The sequence below is a fragment of the Monodelphis domestica genome, chromosome 1, assembly GCF_027887165.1.
Source record: "Monodelphis domestica isolate mMonDom1 chromosome 1, mMonDom1.pri, whole genome shotgun sequence".
Lineage (NCBI taxonomy): Eukaryota > Metazoa > Chordata > Mammalia > Didelphimorphia > Didelphidae > Monodelphis > Monodelphis domestica.
In genome coordinates, this window is record NC_077227.1 from 597,532,674 (window position 1) to 597,555,718 (window position 23,045).

A 23,045-nucleotide genomic window follows, 5' to 3' on the forward strand; every position below is an offset into this window, starting at 1 on the left:
GCTCTGCATCACTTCCTGGAGGTTGTTCCAGTCTCCATGGAATTCCTCCCCTTTATTATTCCTTTGAGCACACTAGTATTCCATCACCAACATATACCACAGTTTGTTCAGCCATTCCCCAATTGATGGGCATCCCCTCGTTTTCCAGTTTTTGGCCACCACAAAGAGCGCAGCTATGAATATTTTTGTACAAGTCTTTTTGTCCATTATCTCTTTGGGGTACAGACCTAGCAGTGCTATGGCTGGATCAAAGGGCAGACAGTCTTTTATTGCCCTTTGGGCATAGTTCCAAATTGCCCTCCAGAATGGTTGGATCAATTCACAACTCCACCAGCAATGCATTAATGTCCCCACTTTGCCACATCCTCTCCAGCATTCATTACTTTCCTTTGCTATCATGTTAGCTAATCTGTTAGGTGTGAGGTGATACCTCAGAGTTGTTTTGATTTGCATCTCTCTGATTATAAGAGATTTAGAACACTTCTTCATGTGCTTGTTAATAGTTTTGATTTCTTTGGCTGCGAACTGCCTGTTCATGTCCCTTGCCCATTTGTCAATTGGAGAATGGCTTGATTTTTTGTACAATTGATTTAGTTCTTTAGAAATTTGAGTAATTAAACCTTTGTCAGAGGTTTTTATGAAGATTGTTTCCCAATTTGTTGCTACCCTTCTGATTTTGGTTACATTGGTTTTGTTTGTACAAAACCTTTTTAATTTGATGTAATCCAGATGATTTATTTTGCATTTTGTAACTCTTTCTAATTCTTGCTTGGTTTTGAAGTATTTCCCTTCCCAAAGGTCTGACATGTATACTATTCTGTGTTCGCCTAATTTTCTTATAGTTTCCTTCTTTATGTTCAAGTCATCCACCCATTTTGAATTTATCTTGGTGCAGGGTGTGAGGTGTTGATCTATTCCTAGTCTCTCCCACACTGTCCTCCAATTTTCCCAGCAGTTTTTATGAAATAGTGGATTTTTGTCCCCAAAGCTGGGATCTTTGGGTTTGTCATATACTGTCTTGCTGAGGTTGCTTGCCCCCAGTGTATTCCACTGATCCTCCTTTCTGTCTCTTAGCCAGTACCAAATTGTTTTGATGACCACTGCTTTATTATATAGTCTGAGATCTGGGACTGCAAGGCCCCCTTCCTTTGTATTTTTTTTCCCATTATTTCCCTGGATATCCTTGATCTTTTGTTCTTCCAAATGAACTTTGTTATGGTTTTTTCTAAATCAGTAAAAAAAATTTTTGGAAGTTCCATGTGTATGGCCCACTGCATATTTCTATCCTAAGGTGTTTCTGCCTACTGATTATTGTCTTGTATTTTATAGAACAAATTCCTTAAAATTGAAATTTCTTTTAATATTAACGATTCCTAATGGTAACTTAGTGTATTCATGAAACTAATTCTATAATAGATAAATATTGGTTTTTGCCTGTTTTCAGTAGACAAGATACAAATAAGGAGTTTGAAAAGTAAATCGTTAAGGTACAAAATAGTCTCTGTCTAAAGGGCTTTGAATTCTATTTATAAAAATAGGATCAACTACTTTTTATTACTGTTTGTCCTATTCTCCAGACATCGGGAGAGAAGGTTGGCAAATTAAGCCTGGTTGACTTAGCAGGCAGTGAAAGAGCCACAAAAACAGGAGCCGCGGGTGACAGGCTGAAGGAAGGAAGCAATATTAACAAGTAAGGCCTTTAGAAGCTCACTTTCCTGTCTCCTTGGTAAGATGCTTTGATAATTTGGTGTATGGTTTTATTTTTTATTTTTAAAATCTCAATGTGGTTTCTGTAAAGACCAAAAGGTCTAATGGATAGATCTGGGAGTTGGGAATCAGTGTTATCCTTTATATGTAAAAATGGGTCCATTTCCATTTCTATTTCTAAGTGGTAATTGAGCTTTGAGTAGTTTCTAGTCATGGTGTTGAATTTATGCTAATCCGCCTTACTGTCTCTTAATCTCCTTCATGACCAGCAACATTTTTTTCAGTGGCAGATGGGTTAGAATTGAATCTAGGTATCTTTGAGCACAATAAGCTAATTGGTCCAAGTCAGGATCTCTTCATTAGATTTGCACTCTTCACAGCCTAGGGCACCCACTAATTGAACGATTTCTAATTATAATCAGCCCATATTGCCTTCCTACTTTTGATCTATACTGAACAAAGAGTATTTCATAATATGCTGCTCTTTTCACTAATTTATTTCTTTGCATAGGTGTTGTCCTAATTCTACCATACTTCCCTTTTCCAGAAATTTAACATAGAGCTGATTATCTCTTCAAGCCAGTTTTGATCAAGTATTTCCCCACTGGGGATTGACCCTGTCTGGTAAAATTTTTTTTACTAGGCAAGTTTTCACCTTTACAAGCATACCTGCAATTTTTCCATAACTAATTTGCTATTATTCTGTGTCTTAAACTAGTTCTCCATCACTTGGGTCATTAGAGATGCATCATATCTATCCCAACCACCACTGTCCTTAATGTGACGAGTGATTATAGGGTAGTACTCCAGCTTCTCTCCTTATTTTGTTTGGCCTGAATCCTACAATACACAACCCTACAGAAACATTAGACTGATGATGAGGTAGTGATAGGATGAACCTAATTCTGGGGTTTTCTTCCATGTTCTTCATATACCTGACTAATTCCATCTAGTGAAAAATTAAAACATTTTTTTTAAATGGCCACATCCTATTTGTAGTCTTTTGAGCCAACCATCTCATCCTTCAACTAGGAAATCTCTCTGTTCAAAACAGACATGAATAGGGTTGATTATGTCTTTGTGTCAATCCACCATAATTCACATGCCTCCTACATTGTTGAGGATTCTTTCTCTGATATCAATCTCCCAGTTAATCTTGGAGGAAACTTTTTTTTTTATATTAGAGAATCTTGAACTCGCAGTGGCAGAAATCTTCCACTCATTCAATTTAGATTCTCCCATTGCAGCCAAAGCACTCAACATGTGTTATATTTGATGTTTTGGGCATTTTCCACTTTAAACTTTTGCAACATTGAATTTCAGTAGTTGTCTCTGTTGGTCTTTCCATTTCCATTGTTGTAGTCATTTTGTCTATTAAAATCATTTTATTGATGCCTCTTTATTTTTTTATGTTCATTTAATTTCTGGTTTTTTTTTTAAAGCATGTTCCCAAATATTATTTTCTATCTGTGGTTATTTTAAATGGAGTATCTCTTTCCATTTCTTCTTGCAGAACTTTGTTAGTAATATATAAAAATACTGATGATTTTGTGGATTTATTTTATATCCTGCCACTTTGTTAAAATTATTTATAGTTTCAGCTGACTTTTTAATTGAATCTAGGATTTTCCACATATATCATAATGTCATCTGCAAACAGAGATAGTTTTATTACATCTTTGTACATTCTGATTCCCTCAATATCTTTTTATTCTCTTACTGCTATTGCTAGGATATCCTCTACCATGTTAAATACTGTTGGTAATAATGGGCATCCTTGCTTCACTCCTGATTTTATGGGAAGGCTTCTAGCTTCTCCCTATTATACCTCTTTCTTTTTGAAAAATATTTTACTTCTAAGTGATCCTGCAGTCCTTTTTTTTTTTTCATTCCAAGTTTTAAAAAATATTTTATTTTCTCTTGTCAGCTCTGGGAAGGGGAAGAAAAAAGGTAGGGAGAGAACATGAATCATGTAACCATGGAAAAATATCAATTACATATAATAAAAATTTTCAACATATGTTTCCGAAATTATAAGATCAAAAATACCTTATTCCCTACCCCCTTCTGGAGATAGTAAGCAATTTGATCTGGATTATACATGAATTATCAAGCAAAACATTCTTCTAAATTGGTCACTGTTATAAGAGAATACTCATATAAAATGAAGACCGCAAGATAAAAACATAAATAAAATGAAAATTAATATGCATTGATCTGCCTTCTGACTGAGGTGGTGGCATTCTTTGTCATAAGTCCTTTGGAATTGTTTGGGATCATTGTATTACTGGAATAGCCAAATCATTCACAGTTGATCATCATACAATATTGCTGTTACTATGTACAATGTTTTCCTACTTATGCTTATTTCACTCTGTATCAGCTTATGTAGGACTCTCTAGCTTTTTCTGAATTCATTCTGCTCATCATTTCTTATAGCACAATAATATTCTATCACCATCATATACCACAATTTGTTCAGCCATTCCCCAGTTGATAGACATTTCCTCAATTTTCAATTCTTTTGCCACCACAAAAATTTCTGCTATAAATATTTTTGTTACCAGTAGGTTCTTTCCCTTTTTAAAAAATCTCTTTGGGATACAGACCCAGCAGTGTTATTATTGGATCAAAGAGTATGCACATTTTTATAGCATTTTGGGACAGAGTTCCAATTTGCAATCCAGAATGGTTGGATCAGTTCATAACTACTACCAACAATGCATTCATGTCCCAATTTTGCCACATCTCTTCCAACATTTATCATTGTCCTTTACTGTTAACATTGGTGAGTCCCACAATCTATTCAATTATAACATATATATTAGCTATTTCTGAAAATGTCTACTTACTCTACAACTACAGTAACCACTTCCCTACTGACTGAGAGAAGGTATACCTTACTTAGATATCTTATCAAATCACTAATAATCATTACATTGAGTAGAAGTCTGAATTCTTTTAGTGTTGGATTTATTTTAATAGAAAAATTATGAAGGATTATTTTGCACAGTGGCTTTCTCCAATATTAGCCTTTTATTTTTTGATAGCATCTTTCATGTGGCATCTGCCTGAATGGGTAGGTAGCCCTACAACTGTACAGCAGGCTAATGATCTCTACCACAGACTTGAATGGAGGCTGTTGAACAAACAGTTTTATTTTTTTTTTCAGCATTAGCAGGGTTGAAAGATTCATCTATAATTTCCATGGGCTTGCAATTGAATGGCACTATGCTGACCACAGTGTCATTCATATGCGGGCCCAGTCAATCTTGATGAATGTTTTAAGATATTTTATCTTTAGATTTTTTTGCTTACCAGTATTCATGACACCCTGCAGGTCCCTCACCACCCTTGGTCTGGTTATCTCCGCCCTTGCAGATCAGGGTGCTGGAAGAAACAAGAACAAATTTGTTCCATACAGGGATTCTGTCCTCACCTGGCTGTTAAAAGTAAGTGATTTTCTTCTGCATGTTTTTACTGGTAGAGAGCAAAAACATCACCCTGTAGTTCTTTCAGTGTCTAGCACATTATGCACTTTACCTGCATGAGGTACTTAATGTTTGTTGAATTTTTCTCTGCCTTTTAATTCCAAGTTTATTGCCTTTTCTCCCGTGATATATGGTACTTTTAGGTGTACTGCAAGTAGAAGCTAACACTTATTTTGGGGAGGAAGAGTGAGTCTCAATTAAGTTTTTTCATGGTGGAATGTTTTTCTGTGCAAAAATTTTGTTCTAATATGCATTAGTTATGGATATTTAATCATTGACAGGCTTGTTTTATTGCCCTTTAAGGAATACACACATTCTTATGAATGGGTAATATATCAAATGACCTTGGTAGGCCCTTTCTCATCCTGTTTTTTCCCCTTCTTTACTAGGAGACAGCATAGAAGAGTTGAAAACATTCCAGATTCAATTAATCAGGAGACCTGGGCTCTATCTACCAGCTCCTATCTTCCCTAACTAGTTCTGTGACCTTGGGGGAGACACTGAGCTCCTTTGGCTATTCATATTCTTTCTCATCTGTCAAACTTCAAGCTCTAAAAATCTTAAAAGTCTGAAACTTCAATTCTTTTTATGTTTTAACTTCCTTTGAATTTGCCACATCTGAAACTGAATTTGTCTAATTCCACAAGCAGAGTAAATGAAGGACTTTCCTTTTTCTTTGAAAAAATGCCAATTCTTTTGTTGTTATTTCCTTTTTCCAAGTGGCTTCTGCTATTTACAGTGTAGGCAGAATATTTTGTTGCTTTAGGAGTCACAAAGGGCTTTTAAAATATCAAGTATTTGTTGTTGGCCAGGTTTCCTTTCCTCAGCATAAATTGAAGTACAGTATGTGCAGTTTTTTCACTGTGGCAGTTATTGTTGCAATTCTTCTTTTAGCCAATAGCTTTGGTAGCTCATGTGGGCTAACAGTATGTGGTTGTTTGAAGAGCAGCACCTACCCCTGTTTTATCAATGCACAGATTAGCAAACCAAGTTGGGATCTTTATAAGCAACCCTTGAATCTCATTAATCTGTGTGGGATTCTCCTTAACATTATTAGGATGCTGCTAATGCAAATGTGTCAGAAATGTTAGATTGGCATCTATAAATGAAGCAGTCATCAAGCTTGGGGCTAGAGAACTTCTCAGGAAGCCATGGTCCCTCCTAGCACAAATTAGCTAGCTTTGCCACGTTTCATGCCTTCTGGCAAACTTTCTTTCAAGATAGAATGCCTTTTTTGTGTTTGTGTAGCAATCTGAATTGTTAGTAAGTGGATATGTAAATAGTTTTGTAGTTTTAGCTGTTAAATCTCTGTGGGAGCAGGAAGGGATAAGAATCATCTGGTCTAACCTAGATGAAAGTACTGATGCTTGAAGAAGTTACATGATTCACCTAAGGCCACATATTTCATTTTTTGGCAGCATCAGGATTAGAACTAAGGTCCTTGGACTTCTGTTAAAGCATGTATTAATATGGAGAGGTATGAGAGAGAGCAGTTTGAGTTCTGGGCACAGCTAGTGGGTCTTAGGCCAGAATATAGCTTGCAGCAAGAGTAGAATGTGAGATAAACTTGGAAAGAAAGGCCAGTGCTAGATTATGTAAATCCTTTATTACCAGCCCAAGGAAGTTGTTGTTTTTATAGGTAGTAGTGGTAGCAACAGTAGTAGTAATCCTAACAAGCCACTTTTAATTTCACAAAGAGCTTTATATAGGCTGCTTCCTTTATGAGGCCAATCCTGGTGGTGTTAACCTCATTTTATAGGCATCCAGCCTGAGGCTTCACCAGGTTCAGTGAAGCACAGCCAGGGAGAGGGGCAGGAGCTGAGCCTGGGTAGCCTCACTTGAGTCCAGCAGTCTTTCCTCCATCATGCAGGTGAGTGCCTCAGGCAGAACTTGGCACCAGAATGGTTATTTGTCTTCTCCCTTTTTGTAGTCCTTCTCACTGTAATGATGGCTGTAGGTTTAGCTGGAAAAACAGGACCCTCCTGGGAAGGCGGGGAGACATGTGTAGAGCTGCTGGGAACCCCTTCTAGGTGGTGCTGCTGAACCCGTCTGAGCAGATGGAGGGTCCGGTATAGAGCCCTGCCCATGTCAGGCCCGTGTCTCCTGACTCTGGGTAGACTGGTTTTTATGGATATCCAGGGGGAGTTAGTGTATGTAAACTAAGGTTTATTAGGTGCTTACTCTATGTGAAGCAGGGAGCTAAAGACAAAAAGCCAACCCCTTGTATTGCCCCTCCCAGAATCTCTCTCCTTTGGGGGCATGGAGGAAGATACAAGATGCTCACAAATACGTCATTTAAAGGTGGGCTGTTGGGTTTGGGGAGTGACAGAGAGAGCCAGAGAGCAGTGAGTCCTCAGAGGAAGGAGGGTGCATGGGAAAGGTTTGTGTAGAATGGGCTCCTGGGGTGCATTTCAAGGAAGCTAAAGAGGAGAAGGTGAAGAGGGAGTGCATTCTAGGCAGCTAGGAAGATGGGCTATTGACATCAGGGCAGAGTTAAGCCAGTTTGGAAAAAAAAAGTGTTGGGGATAGGATATGAAGGCAGGTTGAATCAGGATTATGGAGGACTTTATATATCATACCGAAGGGTTTCTTTTTTTTTTTTCCTTAGTGACAGTAGGGGGATCAGTACAGTTTTTGGAGATTCATGTGGTCAGGCCTGTGACTCATGTAATTATGTTATGTGTGAGGAATAGATTTCAGAGGACTAGAGGCTTAAACAAGGGAGAACCAGCATATGAGAGCCACAATTTGTGTTAATATAGTGCTTTAAAGTGTACAAAACACTTTCTGTTTATTTGACCTTGTGGAGTAGGAGCTATATGTATTGTTTTTCTCATTTTATCAAAGAGGAAACATAATCTTAGTGAGATTAAGTGACTTGTCCATGGTCACACAGTTAGCAAGCCTAGAGGCAGGCTTTGATGACATAGCTCTCCTCTTCTTAATCCCATATACAGCATGTCTTTCCCTGGATTTGGCTTCTGTGGGAAAAAGCACAATGGAGCTGAGTTGGTGAACCTATGGCATGTGTTTGAGTGTGCCAGTAAGGGGCTGCTCCCCTTCCTCTCTCCACACGTGCCTGAGGACATTTCTTCCTTGCCCTGCCCCTCTGCCCAGCAGCCAGTGAGAGTGCTTCCTCCCTCCCCTGTCTGGGATAAGGTTCACAGGCGAAGTGAGGAGTTTGGGCACTCAGTCTCTAAAAGGTTCACCATCACTGTTCTAGGGCATAGTATACTTTATATTTTTAAGATTATCTTTTGGATTCTTATTAATAGTCCTTAGGTGTTGTTGTTGTATTTCAAATGTTCAAATAAGAATTGTTGGCCAAAAGCTAGCACTACTTTTTGGTTGTTCCGTTCTTATACTCTAGAACCAACAAGATTAGAAAGTTTACCTTTAATGATTGTGGGAACAGGATGGTCTTCAGTTGCATCATCTTGTGTGGTAGTTCTGTGATAAATGAAATGGTGCCTTAGTTATTTAGTACCTTCTTGAAGAAGCCTATAATAAGGCAAATCTAGATTTTATAGAAAAACTAGATGACATCCATCTTACAGTGAATATATTTGCCAATTTATTCATTAATGATGGATAAATTGGCCTTTCTATCAACTAATCATACCAGACAAACCAGTTAATATGTTATATATATATATATATATATATATATATATATATATATATATATATATATATATATATATATATATATATATATATATATATATATATATATAATTAGATGGAGAATTCTTCTGATGTAGTGGAATAGCTCATTGGATTGTGGGTCAGGAAGCCTGATTTTTAAGCCTGACTGTACCTTTAACTGACTATATCACTGAATAAGTCATTTTCCTTCTCTAGCCTTAATTTTTCTCCTCTTCAAAATGAAAGAGTTTGAATAGTTTTTCTTTGAAATTTCTCCCAGTTGTAACATCCTATGATTTTATTATTTTTCCTCCTTCAGGATAGTCTTGGGGGTAATAGCAAGACAGCCATGGTGGCCACTGTTAGCCCTGCAGCTGATAACTATGATGAGACTCTTTCAACTCTGAGGTATGCTGACAGAGCCAAAAACATTGTTAACCATGCAGTAGTGAATGAAGACCCCAATGCACGAATCATTCGGGATCTCCGAGAAGAAGTAGAGAAACTCAGAGAACAGCTAACAAAAGCAGAGGTACAGTCACATTTGATTCCTGTTTTTTCTGTGAGAAGCCAATAAAGCCAAGTGTTTGGCTTGTTCTTTTTATCCCTTAAATAATGTTTTTTTTTTTCCCATTCCAGCATTCTGTATTTAAGCTAGATTGCATATGAAATGGAGGTTGAGATTAATTTGGAGCAAGAGAAGGAAAATTAATTGCTATACATGACATAGATGATTAATCAGTTAACAAGCATTTGTTGATTGCCTACCATGTGCTAGTCCCTGTATTTGGAGAGAAAAATAAAAATGAAACAGGCCTTGCTTTCTAGACCCTTCCATTCATAGGTGTAAGGATTGGTGTAGGAGGATAGAACAAAGGAAAGTAAGTTCTTTTGCAATGCACAATCAGTTGAACCAGTATTTATTAAACATGGATTATGGCCTAGGCATTGTGAATATAAGACCAAACCAAAACAGTCCACTTACTCATGCAGAGCTTAGTATATCCTTTCATCATGTACACAACTATGTAGCAAATGCAGAGTGTATGTGTAGTCATTTCAGGAGGAAGGAAGTTCTAATGTGTGCTGGGCCAGGATCAGGAAAAACTTTGTGTAGTAGTGGTATTTGAACTATGCTTTCATGGAAGCTGCGATTCCATGACGCAGAGTTGAGATGGCAATATATTCTAGTAAGTAGAGTAGCTTAGTGAGTGGAGATCATGGGTAGGATGTTCTCTTGCCTGAAATGTTCTCCCTCCTCACCTTAACTCTTGGCTTCCTTCAAAACTCATTTCAAATTATCTTCTGCAAGAGACCTTTTAAGAGTCCACTCCATTGGTAGTCTCTTTCCTTGGAATTAACCTTTTATTTATATTCACTCTCTCTGGCTGCTTCCCCCCCCCCCCCCCCATATATATCTTGTATGTACAATTTTTTGCATGCTCTTTCCCTCAGTGGGTTCCTTGAGAATAGGAATAGTGATTTTTGTCTTTTTTTTTAATCACCAAAAATTCTCACCGTGCATGGTACATAATAAGCCTTTTTTTTTTCTCTTTCTTTTTAAAACCCATATCTTCTGTCTTAGAATCAATACTGTGTATTGACTTCAAGGCAAAAGTGTGGTAAGGGTTAGGCAATGGAAGTTAAGTGACTTGCCCAGGTTCACTCAGCTAGGAAGTGTCTGAGGTCAGATTTGAAGCCAGGACCTCCCATCTCTAGGCCTGGCTTTCTGTCCACTGAGCCACTTTAGCTGCCCCATAACATTCTTAATAAATGCTTGTTGATTGACAATCATATGAGAAGTTTCAGAGGGAGTATTGATAAGTCAGCAACTGATTGGATGTTGTAAATGAGGATGACTAAAGGTTTGAACCTAGGAAGGATGGTGGGTGCCATCAATTTAAACAAGGTATTTTAAATTACAATGCATTTTGGAGCAAATATGAATTCTGCCGTAGACATGTTGAGTTTGAAATGACTTTGAGACATCTAGATTGAGCTGCCTATCATGCAGTTAGCAATACCAGACTGGATTTCAGAGGAGAGAGATTAGAGCTAGCAATATAGATTCAAAAGTTACCAGTATACAGATGATAAATGATTCCATGAGAACAAAAGAGATCACCAAGGGTTAGAATTAGTTAAGAAAGATAAGAGGACCCAGGATAAAGCCTTTAATAATGATGACCACATTTAGAGAGTGGGAGAAAGATGAGAATGATGATTAAACATAGGATACTAAGAGTAAGTCACTAGGCAGGAGGAGAATTAAGAGAGGAATATCTCCAGAACCAAAGACAGGTCAGAAATAAACCTTGGGGGGAACAGTTTCAGGCCAGTCCTTGGAGTTGGAAACTAAATTGTTAGTGGTTAGAAAAATGGTTTGTTGTAAACTTTAAAGCACTATTGTTATTAATAATAATAGAGTAGGTTATCACTGTGATGGGGCAGCTAGTGAAATAGATAAAGCACCTAGCTTGGATGCAGAAAGACTCATCTTCCTGATTCAAATCTGCTCTCAGACATTTACTGTGACCCTGAGCTAGTCATTTAACTCTATTTGCCTCAGTTTCCTCATCTATAAAATGAATGGGAAAAGAAAATGGCAAACCACTCCAGTATTTTTGCCAAGAAAACTACAGAGCTCATTGTTGAACGTGATTGAAATGACTGAACAACAAAAAAATCGCTATTATTTTAGGGAAATAGCCTTCTGGAATAAAACCTTTAACACACTAAATTTTTTGTTCACTTAAATTAATGTATATCATTATTACATTTTACTAAGTGACTTTACAAAGTAGTAAGGAACAAAAGTAAATAAACTATCTGATCTAATTAATTATTGCTCATATAGATCTCAGAATATAGATTTAGGAAAATCCTTAGAGCCCTACTCTAACCCCATCATCTTTTTAAAAATTTCATTTCACTTTTAAACACAATGCCTTAATTTTCTTCCCCTTTTCCCATTTTAAAAAAGCCCACTACTTCAGTCCTTGTAACAAATATTCGTAATTAAGTGAAACAAAATTCCACATTGTTCATCTCCAAAGAAATATATGACTCTCTCTATATTTTGAATGCAACACTTCTCAGAAAGTGGGCAAACTTGTTTATATGGGTATCTGATTTGGGGTTATGGTTTTAAAAGATTACTCTATCACAAGAATGAATAATATGGAAATAGTATTTGAGTGATAATATATGTATGACCCAGTGGAATTGCTTGTCAGCTCCAAGAGGGGGGAGGGATATATGGGGGAAAAAGGTGTTAATTATATAAAAAGTTTTGGACTGGATTATATTTAAAATAGGGTCACCAGGAAATTAATTTATTTCAAAAGAGATTTACTTACAATTTATTTACAAAATATAGAAAGAAGTAAGAAAATCAGAAAGAGAATAGGGTAAGATATCTTAAGTAATTTACACCCAGCCCCTGGCTCAATCCAGGCAGGGAGAGTTATTCCTTAGACCTTGGCAAAGCCGAGGACCTGAGGAAGTCTCTCCTGAGGCTAGTCTCTTTAAAAAAATCCAATATGAAAGGAATCAGCCTTTCAGTTAACCACGTCTCAGGTCCAGTCAGCAGATTCTCCACCAACCTCCACTCCAAAGGAAGAAAGAACTGAACTTTGAACTCCTTCAAGAAGTTGTAACTCCCTTTTACATACACTTTCTTTTGCATTACTTCCTGTTTCTTCCTCTACTTTTTACGTGGACAAATCATAGTCTAAAGCTTTGCTTAGGACTGCTCAGGAGGCAGTCACTCGATTCTGATTCATTACTCACTATTTCACACATGGGTCATAGACCTCCCACTTAATGATTAAGTGAGATGTTTACACTTTTGGTGATTAAATCTAAAAATGGGCAGGAGTTACAATTTAATCTTCATAATCAGGGGAGAGTTAATTAATTTTGTTTTCACAATCAAGGGAGAGCTAAATTTAATCTTCATAATCCTTCCTGATGATCACTGGGAGACCAGTCTCCCCACGGATCATTTAAAATAATCATCTTGTACCCCTAAAAATTTCTAATGGCAGGTATATATAATATTTTGCCTTCTAAGAGGAAAACTACAATAGTTAGAGATAGAGAGAAATAGAAAAGAAAGAAAGCAAAACCAATGTTTTGCTAGGCGCATTGACAAAAAGCCAATTAGGGGGCAGTCCCCTTTTGCATGAAAGTGTACAATCAAAATAAATGTTCAGCCTCCTTTATTTCATTCAATTGCACCCAAAAGTTCATTTTGGACCTTCTTGATGCATTGTAGTTTTCTGCAGGCATCTTTCTCTTATCAGTTCATTCTCTGGGTTCAAAGAGTTAGCGAGCTTCTTTTCTGAAAATTTTCTCAAACAAAATTTTAATTAAATCTTGGATTTTTATGAAAATACAATACAATCCTCCCTGAAGAGGGTGTTCACCAACACCTGGATCAGCTCAGTACATGATTGAGTTATGGATGGTGTATGAGTCAATTATCAGAAGAAAAACCAAAAACATAAAAAAGAAATAAATATAAGAAAAAAATTAAACTTTGGGAGAAATAAAAAATTCAAATTCAGAATCAAAATATCAAAAACTCTTTATATAAAATTCCTGAATAAAACAAGAATAAATTCATAACAGACCCTTGTATTAGGGTTCAATTCATGTAAATTTCTGTCCCACAAATCTATAGGGGGAAAAATTCAGTAATCTTTTATTTACCCATTATAAGTCAGGACTACAGGAAGTTGCCATAATATAAGAGAGATATAAAGGACTAGATTTTTTGTGTAAAAGGGAAGTGCCATTCCCTGGTCTGAACTTTTGTCATTTCTCAAGGAGAGGGGAGCCAGAACAGCCAGTTGTTAGATACTTTCATAGAAATTATTTCACAAGGAGTCCTGTGTCTTAACATATGTCAAGCACTGCAACCTTGAGTCTCATACTAGGTTCAAGTCCTTTTGTATTGTTGTAAAAGTTCATCAATCCCACATGGATTGGTTTCTTTATTGACCTGTGTGCTCTTTTTTTAGGCCCTATTCAGGTTAAGTCTGTGCATTGGTGGCACTGTATAGATAAAGTCTATGCTCCTTTTTTGATCCCATTTCTTAGAATCAAACATCATCATTAATCATAGTCCCATAGCATTTATCAATAAATGGCAGGTTCCCATAGTCTAAAGCTTTTGGGTATGCATTTATATGCTAGGCAAATGGACATCTTAACTTATTCTATTGCAAAAATCATAAAATAGTTAAAAGAAAATCTTCTCAATACTGGTGACATGTGCCTCAAATGCAAAATAAATGAGAGAAGAAATAAAATCCTTTGTGGCACATGTAGGAAGAAAAAAATGTTTAAAATGTGTCTAATAATCACAGAGGTACTGTATTCAAAAACCCTTTTCTTCTTCTTTGCTACTATTTGGAGGGGAGACAAAACTGAAAAAAGATTATATATGAACAAAAACAATAGAGTCTAAGGGGCACCACCTTCTGCCCCACCTGGAGGGGCAGTAGCACCCTGAATATTTTTTGGAAGAGCTTCATTTAAGTTATACTGTTGAGAGGTTGGTTTGTTTGAGTTATTTTCCCAATTTCTATTTCTAGAATTGTTATCATTCCTAAAATTGTGATTCCTATAATCATTATTATAATTATTTCCATAATTATTATTTCTGTAGTTATTATTCAACTGCATATTCTTTTTGATAGCCTTGAATAAATTTCTGCAGTTCATCATTTTGTGGCCCTTCTTCTCACAGAAGTGGCAGGTAATGAATTGATAGTTAGATTCTCAGAGGGGGGGCAAGTACTATTGGTTGAATACATTGCCCTTTTTCCTGTTGATCAATCCTATTTTTTAAATATTTCAATTCTTTCCTAGTTGTTTCCATGAGATCATTAGTCTCTTTTTCTTTGTATCCGTTTGAAACGTATACAGCAGTTTTTCTCAATTTATCAAGATCCATCTTAGGCCATCTTGGGCAATGAGTCCTAAAATAATTCCTGATCACGTTGCAAGAGTTATTGACAAAGTATCTCCTAATTTGTCTTATGTCATTTTCTTTAGAAAGGTCAAAGTCTAGGTATCAACCCCCAAACTCAATGAGCCTATCCATGCATCTGGAGGGTGTCTCATCATCTGCTTGCTTAAGTTTTTCAAATTCTGTCCATCTATCTGTTTTCAGAGCAATCTTTCATTGAAGCTAGAAAAGCTTCCCTACAATGATATAATTGTAAATAATCTTCAGAGTTGTTATAGTTCCATTCAGGATCCTGTGCTGGCCAGTGTGCTGCATTGCACCCCAGGACTTTATTGACATGAGAAATTATTTTTCTTATGTTCAGTTAAAAAAGACTGGAGTAAAATTTCAACATCTCTGTAAGATGGATTATACTGAAAAAATATATCAGCCATCTTTTTCATTACTACAAAGGGATCCTCATAAGTAGGTACATTTCATGTCAATTCCTTTATGTCTTGGGGAGTAAAAGGTATATGATGTCTTAGGGTCACCACAGCCCCATTGTGTCCTATTTTGGGAACTTCCCTTAAGGGGAAAAGGAATTTATTTGAATTGGGTAAGGGCTAGTCATCTCGGGGAGGAACAGTTTTGTTAGAAGGATGAGATTTCCCCAGGGCTATAATTGGTTGTGAGGTGGTAGAAGGAACAGGAGAAGATAAGATTTCAGGAGAAGGATCAGAGGAAGTAAGGTCAGCCAAGAGTTGTAGAGCATGGGAGAGGTAGTTCTGCAGCTGAGATATAGGAGAAAGGTCTTCCATCTCTATTTTGAGGGGAGCAATTTCCTCTCTTAGTGGTTCAGGAACAGGCTTGTAAAAGTCAGACCTGTTTTGGATGGGGTAGATATTTGCCATTTGACTATCTAAAAAGTATTTGAAATTGTCTAATTGAATTTGCATGTCTGCCTGCATTTCAGCTTTAATTTTTCTTATGGTATCATTTCTTGTCACAATATTTAGAAATAGAAAAATGAAATTACCTAAGAACATAAAGAATAGGAGGCATTCTGAAACCTTTAAAGTTCCTAATTGTGCAAAAGCCAGAAAATCTTTATGTAGAATAGCATACATTTAAAAATTTTATTTTATATATATACATATATATATATACATATATACATATATATATACATATATATGCATATATATTTTAATTTGTTAAATTGCTTATAATTCTGGTTTTAGTCAGTAGATGGTGCTACTGGCTAGGGGTTAAAGTCAAGGTGTGAAAATAAAGGTAAGGGTGTGATCACTTTAATGATGTCTTACCTTGATTTTATTAACTCCTTGGTTGGAGGATGGGAGAAGAAATCTTTTATTGTAGGCTAAGTTTGGGAGGGGCAACGAGAAACAGCTGACTTCCCCTTCAGGGTGAAAATGCTAGAACCACATGTTTCCAGAGGAGGAGAAAATAAGAATCATGCAACCATGGAAAAAAGAAAAAATAATAATTTTAAAAAGGAAAAAAAAAGAAAGTGGCCAAAATAGTTTACTACCAGCCTTCTAGAAATATAGTTGGTCATTGCATTGATCAGTCTTTCAAAGTTTTACCTTTACAATGCTTTAACTTCAATCTTTTGTAAACTCACTCTTAAAAATTAGCATTTTGAGACTCAGAGAAATTATGTGATTTTTCCAAGGTCAAACAGTTAAATAGAAGCAAAGCCTAGACTTGAACCTCAAGGTTAACTCTTTTGAAATCCACTGCCCTTTCTCCTGTAGCACAGCTTTATATTCCTTAGATAATTTGTCTTGGAGTCATGGCACAGAGAGTACAATAGAGATTCTGTCTATTAATGACAATCCATTGTGTGTATTTGCTTAGGCTAAAGACTTCACTGTACCACAGAGCTGAGATGTGGCCAATTGTTACTTTTGTCTGTAGCTTCTCCTTTTTTTAATGGATCTCACATTTGAAGATTAAAATATTTTCTTTTTATAGGCCATGAAATCCCCAGAGCTAAAGGATCGGCTAGAAGAATCAGAGAAATTGATTCAAGAAATGACTGTAACCTGGGAAGAAAAACTAAGAAAAACAGAGGAGATTGCACAGGTTAGTATTTCTTTCTGGGAAATGGAGCCTATTACATGCAAAATATTCTTCAAAACTCCTTTAATATACTCCACAATTCTTCAGGAGGGGTTTTACTTGGATTAAGATGAAGCTCCTTATTTTATCATGATCTGTCCTTTTCCTAGGTGAAATCTGTCTTCATTTTTCTCCTTCTGCTCTAGGTAGTTTCCTATATGTCTGCTAGAAATGGTACGTCATACCTAATCAAGTATCTTTGCTATACCTTATTTGCCCTTGAGCCTACATAGGGCTCCTTGTTACTGTTTCCTCTACTTCCCTCTCTTTATTGAGATCTTAGTTATCTATGCAGGCTGTACACACATTTTCTAGCTGGTCACATTCTACACTATAATCAATCATTCTTATATATATTTAATTGAACTGTAAGCTTCTTGAATAAGAACTGAAATATAGTTCTTTCATACTCTTATTCTCTTTACCCTATAGTGGAGTATATTACACGTACTGGTCCCCCCATAAATATTTGCAGAATGAATAAATGAATGTTGCTAAGTATTGATTTGACTAACTTTTTTGGGCAAATTTGTGTCAAAGCCAATATTCCAATGGATAATCCTCTGATTTTCTTCTTTTTTTTTTCTTCTATAAGCACAGTAAAGTGTCTGAGGACTTGTGTAAATGTGCTTTAAACAAGTATGGAATGATCGTGGATGTGTTACATTGCTATTCCATCTCCTACCAAATGATTCTAAATGGATAATGAATCATAACCAGCAAATGATGGCATTTCCTAGAGGAATAAATTGCTTTTCCATAAGAAGTTTTGGACTATTAATGATATTTTTGTCATCTATTTACTGATAACATGAAATATTTTCTTTGAACAAAAACACATTAATCTGTCTTAGGGTTTTTAGTTTCAGCTCAGTTGTATATTTCTTAATGAGAACAAGGCAAGACTGAAACAGAAAATTGTTTGGTGGATAGTACACTGATCTTGAAATTTAATCAACTTAAGATATTTTTTTGAAATACATTAATTGAATCCTCATTACATGCTGGGTGCTGCCTAAGCTATGGGTCAAACTCAAATAGAAAAATATTGTGCCATATTGGTTTAGAAAACCACAAATTAACATTATCTTTTTTTTCATTGTGGGGCAGCTAGGAGGTTTAATGGTTAGAGTGCTAGGCTTAGAGTCAGGAAGACATTTTTTCATGAGTTCCAGCTGTATGATTCTGGGCAAGTCACTTAACCCTAAAGAGCTTGAGAAGGAAATGGCAAACCACTCCAGTATTTCTTTGCCAAGAAAATCTCAAACTGACCTATGAAGAGTGAACATGACTGAACAGTAACAATAATAGCAGCAGGAAAGTTTGTTTCACTAATAATAATAGTTAACATATGGCACTTTGAGATTCAAAAAGCATTTTACAAATATCTTTATTGATACAATATCTCTGGGAAGTAGATGCTTTTATTATCCTTGTTTTATAGATGAGGAAACCGAGGCAATCAAATGTCAAGTGGTTTATCTAGGGTCACACAGCTAGTAAGGGGCCAAAGCAAAATGTGAATTTGGGTCTTCCTGACTCCAGGCCCAGCATTCTATCTATTATTTTAAATAGGTACCTGTAGAAAATTATTTTCTGGGGAGCTGGGAATCCCTCTGACCACCAGTTTTGAAGATTTTCTTTCCCAGATATTGATATCACCCTAAAAGACAAAGATACTTCTTCCTTCTTTTATTTGGATCATTAGCTTAATATGATTATGATTAGGGCCTTTCCTTGACTAGAGAGGGATGAGCAGAGCCCTTTTGCACTAGAAAATGAATAACTCATTGGGCCATCTAATCATCAAAATCTATTTAGATAACAAAGGTTAGTAACCTTCAATAACTATGACTTAGTAGGAGCATCATATGGTATTGCTGCAACACACATAAGTTAAGTGACTTGCAGAAGCATAGCGACTGAAGAGTAGGTAGTCAGTCACCAGGCATTCATCCAGCCTGACTTTTGGCCAGGTACTGTGATGAGTGCTGGGAATGCAAAGAGTCACTGCTTCAAGGAGCTCCTGTTATATGAGATGCACACACAAGATCTAAGGGTCAATGAGAGGCGGGCTCAAAGAGAAAGCACTGGCAATGAGACCCCTTGTAGAAAGGAGGATTTCAGCTGAGTCTTGAAGGCAGAGATAAGGAGGAAGAACATTAAAGCTGATGAAAAGAAACAGAGCTGGAGTATCTTCTACACCCATTCCTAACCCCTCACCCCACAACAGATCTTGAAAACAGATTGGATACAAGGAATACGCTTGGGAGAAAGGTGGTGCTTAGGTTATAAGCCTGGGCAACTGGGAACTCAGTGGTGCCCTCCATAGTAATAAAGCTGTTAAAAGCTACAGAGAATTCAGGAAGGATGAAGATAGAGAAAAGCTGGCTTAATTTTATAATTAAGCCATCATTGTTAACTTTGGAAAAAGCTATTAAAGATGAATGATGAAGTCAGAAGTCCAACTATTCAGGAGAATGAGAAGTGGAAAAATGCATTGAACAAGACTGTCTTCAAGGAGTTTAGCAATGAGAAAAGGAGTGTAAAGATTAAAATTTAGGAATATGGGGAGACTGAGGCAGGTAGAAATTAGTTTCTCTCTGCAAGGAGTATTATATTTTTTAGAGGTTTATTAAGGATTAAAGAATATACAAGTAAGAAACATGTGCCTAGGCCAGAGGCCTAGACAAAATAACCTCACATCATGGAAGAGACGCCTCTGCTCCAAAACGGAAGTCCAAAAAAGAGAGAAAAGAGCCCCCAAAACCTTTGCCACCAGCTTAAATCCTTCCTCGATCTCAGCCCACCTCAGAATTCCCGTGAGATTACAAGGCATTTTGGGGAAGTGGAGCAAAGGCTTGTGGGGATTGTAGTCCTGTATTCGAGTCTATTTTTTACAGGAGATCAAACGATGTCTAGCAAGGATCATTGGCTCAAACAAGGTTTTTGAAGGCTAGGGGTCAGGTTAAGATACAGTCAGGTTTGTAGGAAGCAAGGAAACACCGAGCAAGTAGAAAAGAGAAAGTGGAAACTGAGAGGAAAAGAGTGGAGATGCTAGAGAAGCTGGTATAGAATGGGATGCAGGGGATACAGAGAGGGCTTTTCCTTGAGAGGAGACACCTCCTCATATGAGTCAACGGTGAAGGAAATGCCAGGTGAAGAGGTGGGAAGATGGCAGTATCAGTGAGAGATCTTAATTTTTCCAGTGATGAAGCAGGATTCTGTGAGCATGGGGGAGGGCTTTGTCATAAAGTATCTTCTCTTGGCCAGGCTTTCTGCTGGGAATCCAGAGACCAAAGATAAAAAGCTGCAGGTCCTTCAGTATTGAACCAATCCATTATCAATTCAAAGAAAATGTGAACCACGCATATTAACAGCTTTTCCACATTCTGCTGCAGTGTGTTGAATTTAGAGTGACTTTTAGGAAGACTTCATTGGTAAATGTCCTTAGCTTTATTCTCAGAGATGAATTTACCACAAAAATTTTTTTAAGATGATTTCTTTCCTCTTTTATTTTATTTAGACTTTTGTCAGTGGACTAGTGTCCCCTGGGAGATCTGGGGTAATAAGGATGCTCAAGCGCAATTGAAGGTGCTGCTGAGGCGTTGTGAGAAGCAGCATTGATAAGAGAGGCCCCTAATTTGCCCTTAGCCACTCCCTAAGATCTGGCCCTGGCCTTGTTCCATACCTAGTTTAGCTAATAATGACAGCTGACTTTACATGTATTATCTTATTTGAACCCCTCAACAACTCATTGAGACCAGTACTACAAGTATTGGTATTCCTAGGCATAGATTTGTATCATGGAATATGCATGCATATATATATATATATATATATATATATATATATATATATATATATATATATATTCCTTCTCTTACACTTATACAAACATAAAAATGTCATCTAGAAAAATGTATGCACATAAGACATAAACTGTGGCATACAAATCTCCTCCCAGAGACAAATAATTTTATATGCTAGGAAATACACATATAAGGATATTCATTATGTATTCATCAACACAGTAAGTCAGGGTAATGATCACAAGTGCTAGTTATTATATGGCAAAAGTAAAAGAGCCCAGTATAGTATTTGGATTAGTTTTGATAATGTGCTTTAAAATTTTTTTATTTGTAGAGTTTTTACATGTTCAGTTCAGTGATGTCTTCTAAAGTTTGTTTATTCTCAATACTTTAAAACTTGTAGCGTTGTGGACAGCTAGGTGGTGACTTAGTGGATTGAGAGTCAGGCTTAGAGATGGGAGGTTCTGGATTCAAATGTGGCCTCAGCTACTTCCTAGCTTTGACCCTGGGCAAGTCACTTAACTCCTATTGCCCTGCTGATACTACCCTTTTGCTTTAGAACCAGTACTTAGTATTGATTCCAAGATGGAAGGTAAGGATTAAAAAAGCAAACCAAAACAAAACTTGTAGCATTAATAATTCTTGAAAATCCTTACAGGAACGACAGAAACAGCTAGAGAGTCTTGGAATATCTCTTCAGTCTTCTGGAATCAAAGTTGGGGATAACAAATGTTTTCTTGTCAATTTGAATGCTGATCCTGCCCTCAATGAACTCCTGGTTTACTATTTAAAGGTAAAATAATTCATGTTTCAGTTTATTTATTGTAATAGAATCATATCACAGACTGTTTCATCTTTCTGAGTGAACTTGGGCAGGTTGCTTAATCCATGTTGTTCTAGGTTTTCTCATCTGTAAAATGAACTGGAGAAGGAAATTGCGCAGTCCATTTCAGTATCTTTGCCAAGAAAACCCTAGTGAGATCATGAAGGGTCAGAAATGACTGAACAACAAATAGAATTTTTCATGTGGGGAAAAAAAGCATCTGTTATATAAAGCTTCCTTAAGAAATTAGTATTTAGGTCACTTAAATTTTTTGTTTAATTTTTCTTATCTTGATAATGAAGGCTTTGGGCTAGAACCTGAGTTCTTGGGATAAACTTGGGATTTATATTCTTGTTTTTAAAATATTTTCATGGGTGTATTTCAACATAATTGGTTTCCTTTGTAATCCCATATGTTTTATTTTATGCATTAAAAAACAGTATTCTCAAAATGAATTTATAGGCTTTACCAGACTACCAAAGTTGGAGCCCATGACACAAAGATTAAGAACTGCTAGACTAAATAAGCTCTGATGGCCCTTCTAACTCTAAATCTTATGATTCTAGATCCTAAATTAGGTAGAATATTTAAAAAACCATAATACATTTCATACACTTTTCCTATAACTCCTAGTAGTCATGGTTTTTTAGATCAGTGGTGATAACCACAAATTATTAATTTTTTAAAAGTTCATATTAAATTTTTTCTAAGTTTGAGTGATCAGATAATGGTATGAAAATAATTTAAATCACTCAGTACGTTTTGTAGACTAATTATTAGCATGTCACTTATTACAAGTAGTATTATTAGAATACTTATTAATATACTTAGTAAAATGGCAGACTTAATTTAAAAGTATGTGTTTTTAGCCATGGTGTTGAGTCTGTTAAAAATAATATGGGAAAGGCATAAAATGATGGGAAAAGGCAAAAAGAAATTTGATAAGCAAATTATATTTTCTATGACTTCAAGAAAAGGGACAGGAGAGAGTGAGGAAGGAAGGAATTAATTTTCTTTGTGAATCTATATGTAGGAAGACAACATAAAATCTAGGGTTTGGTTAGTGGTGGAAACAAGAAACCATAAGCTCTGAAATGACGTGTTAGATCCATAGCAGAATCCTCTATATGAATTGGGAAAAAAAGTTTCTGAATCTGTAAAGATGAAGACTAAGTATTGAGCACTATTTTCGGGTTGAATGGCCAAATATTTTCTGGTTTGTGAGTTTTAGAAGATTATAGATACTACAAATGATGATACTATAAATGTTCAGTAGAGATGGCTTATTATGAGTCTGATTATTTGGTGAGAAATAGTACATTTATAATATGAACCTTATGTTAGGAAACTATAGTAAATTATGCCTAAGAAAGGTGTCCACAATGGGACAAACTTAAGATATCTTAGCCATAATTTCCCATAGTTTTTTTGATGGAAGATGTTTCATTTTAAGGAGT

The 23,045-nt window shown here is 36.3% G+C and overlaps 1 protein-coding gene across 1 annotated transcript in view; it reads left to right on the forward strand.

Moving 5' to 3' along the window:
• The window catches only part of KIF13B (kinesin family member 13B), a 267,035-nt gene that overhangs the window by 131,963 nt on the left and 112,027 nt on the right, over nt 1-23,045 (forward strand). Inside the window, exons 9-13 of the mRNA XM_056813715.1 lie at nt 1,578-1,690; nt 5,048-5,159; nt 9,166-9,378; nt 16,807-16,917; nt 21,424-21,558. Of these exons, the coding sequence (XP_056669693.1) occupies nt 1,578-1,690; nt 5,048-5,159; nt 9,166-9,378; nt 16,807-16,917; nt 21,424-21,558 (684 nt within the window). The remainder of the gene's footprint in view (nt 1-1,577; nt 1,691-5,047; nt 5,160-9,165; nt 9,379-16,806; nt 16,918-21,423; nt 21,559-23,045) is intronic.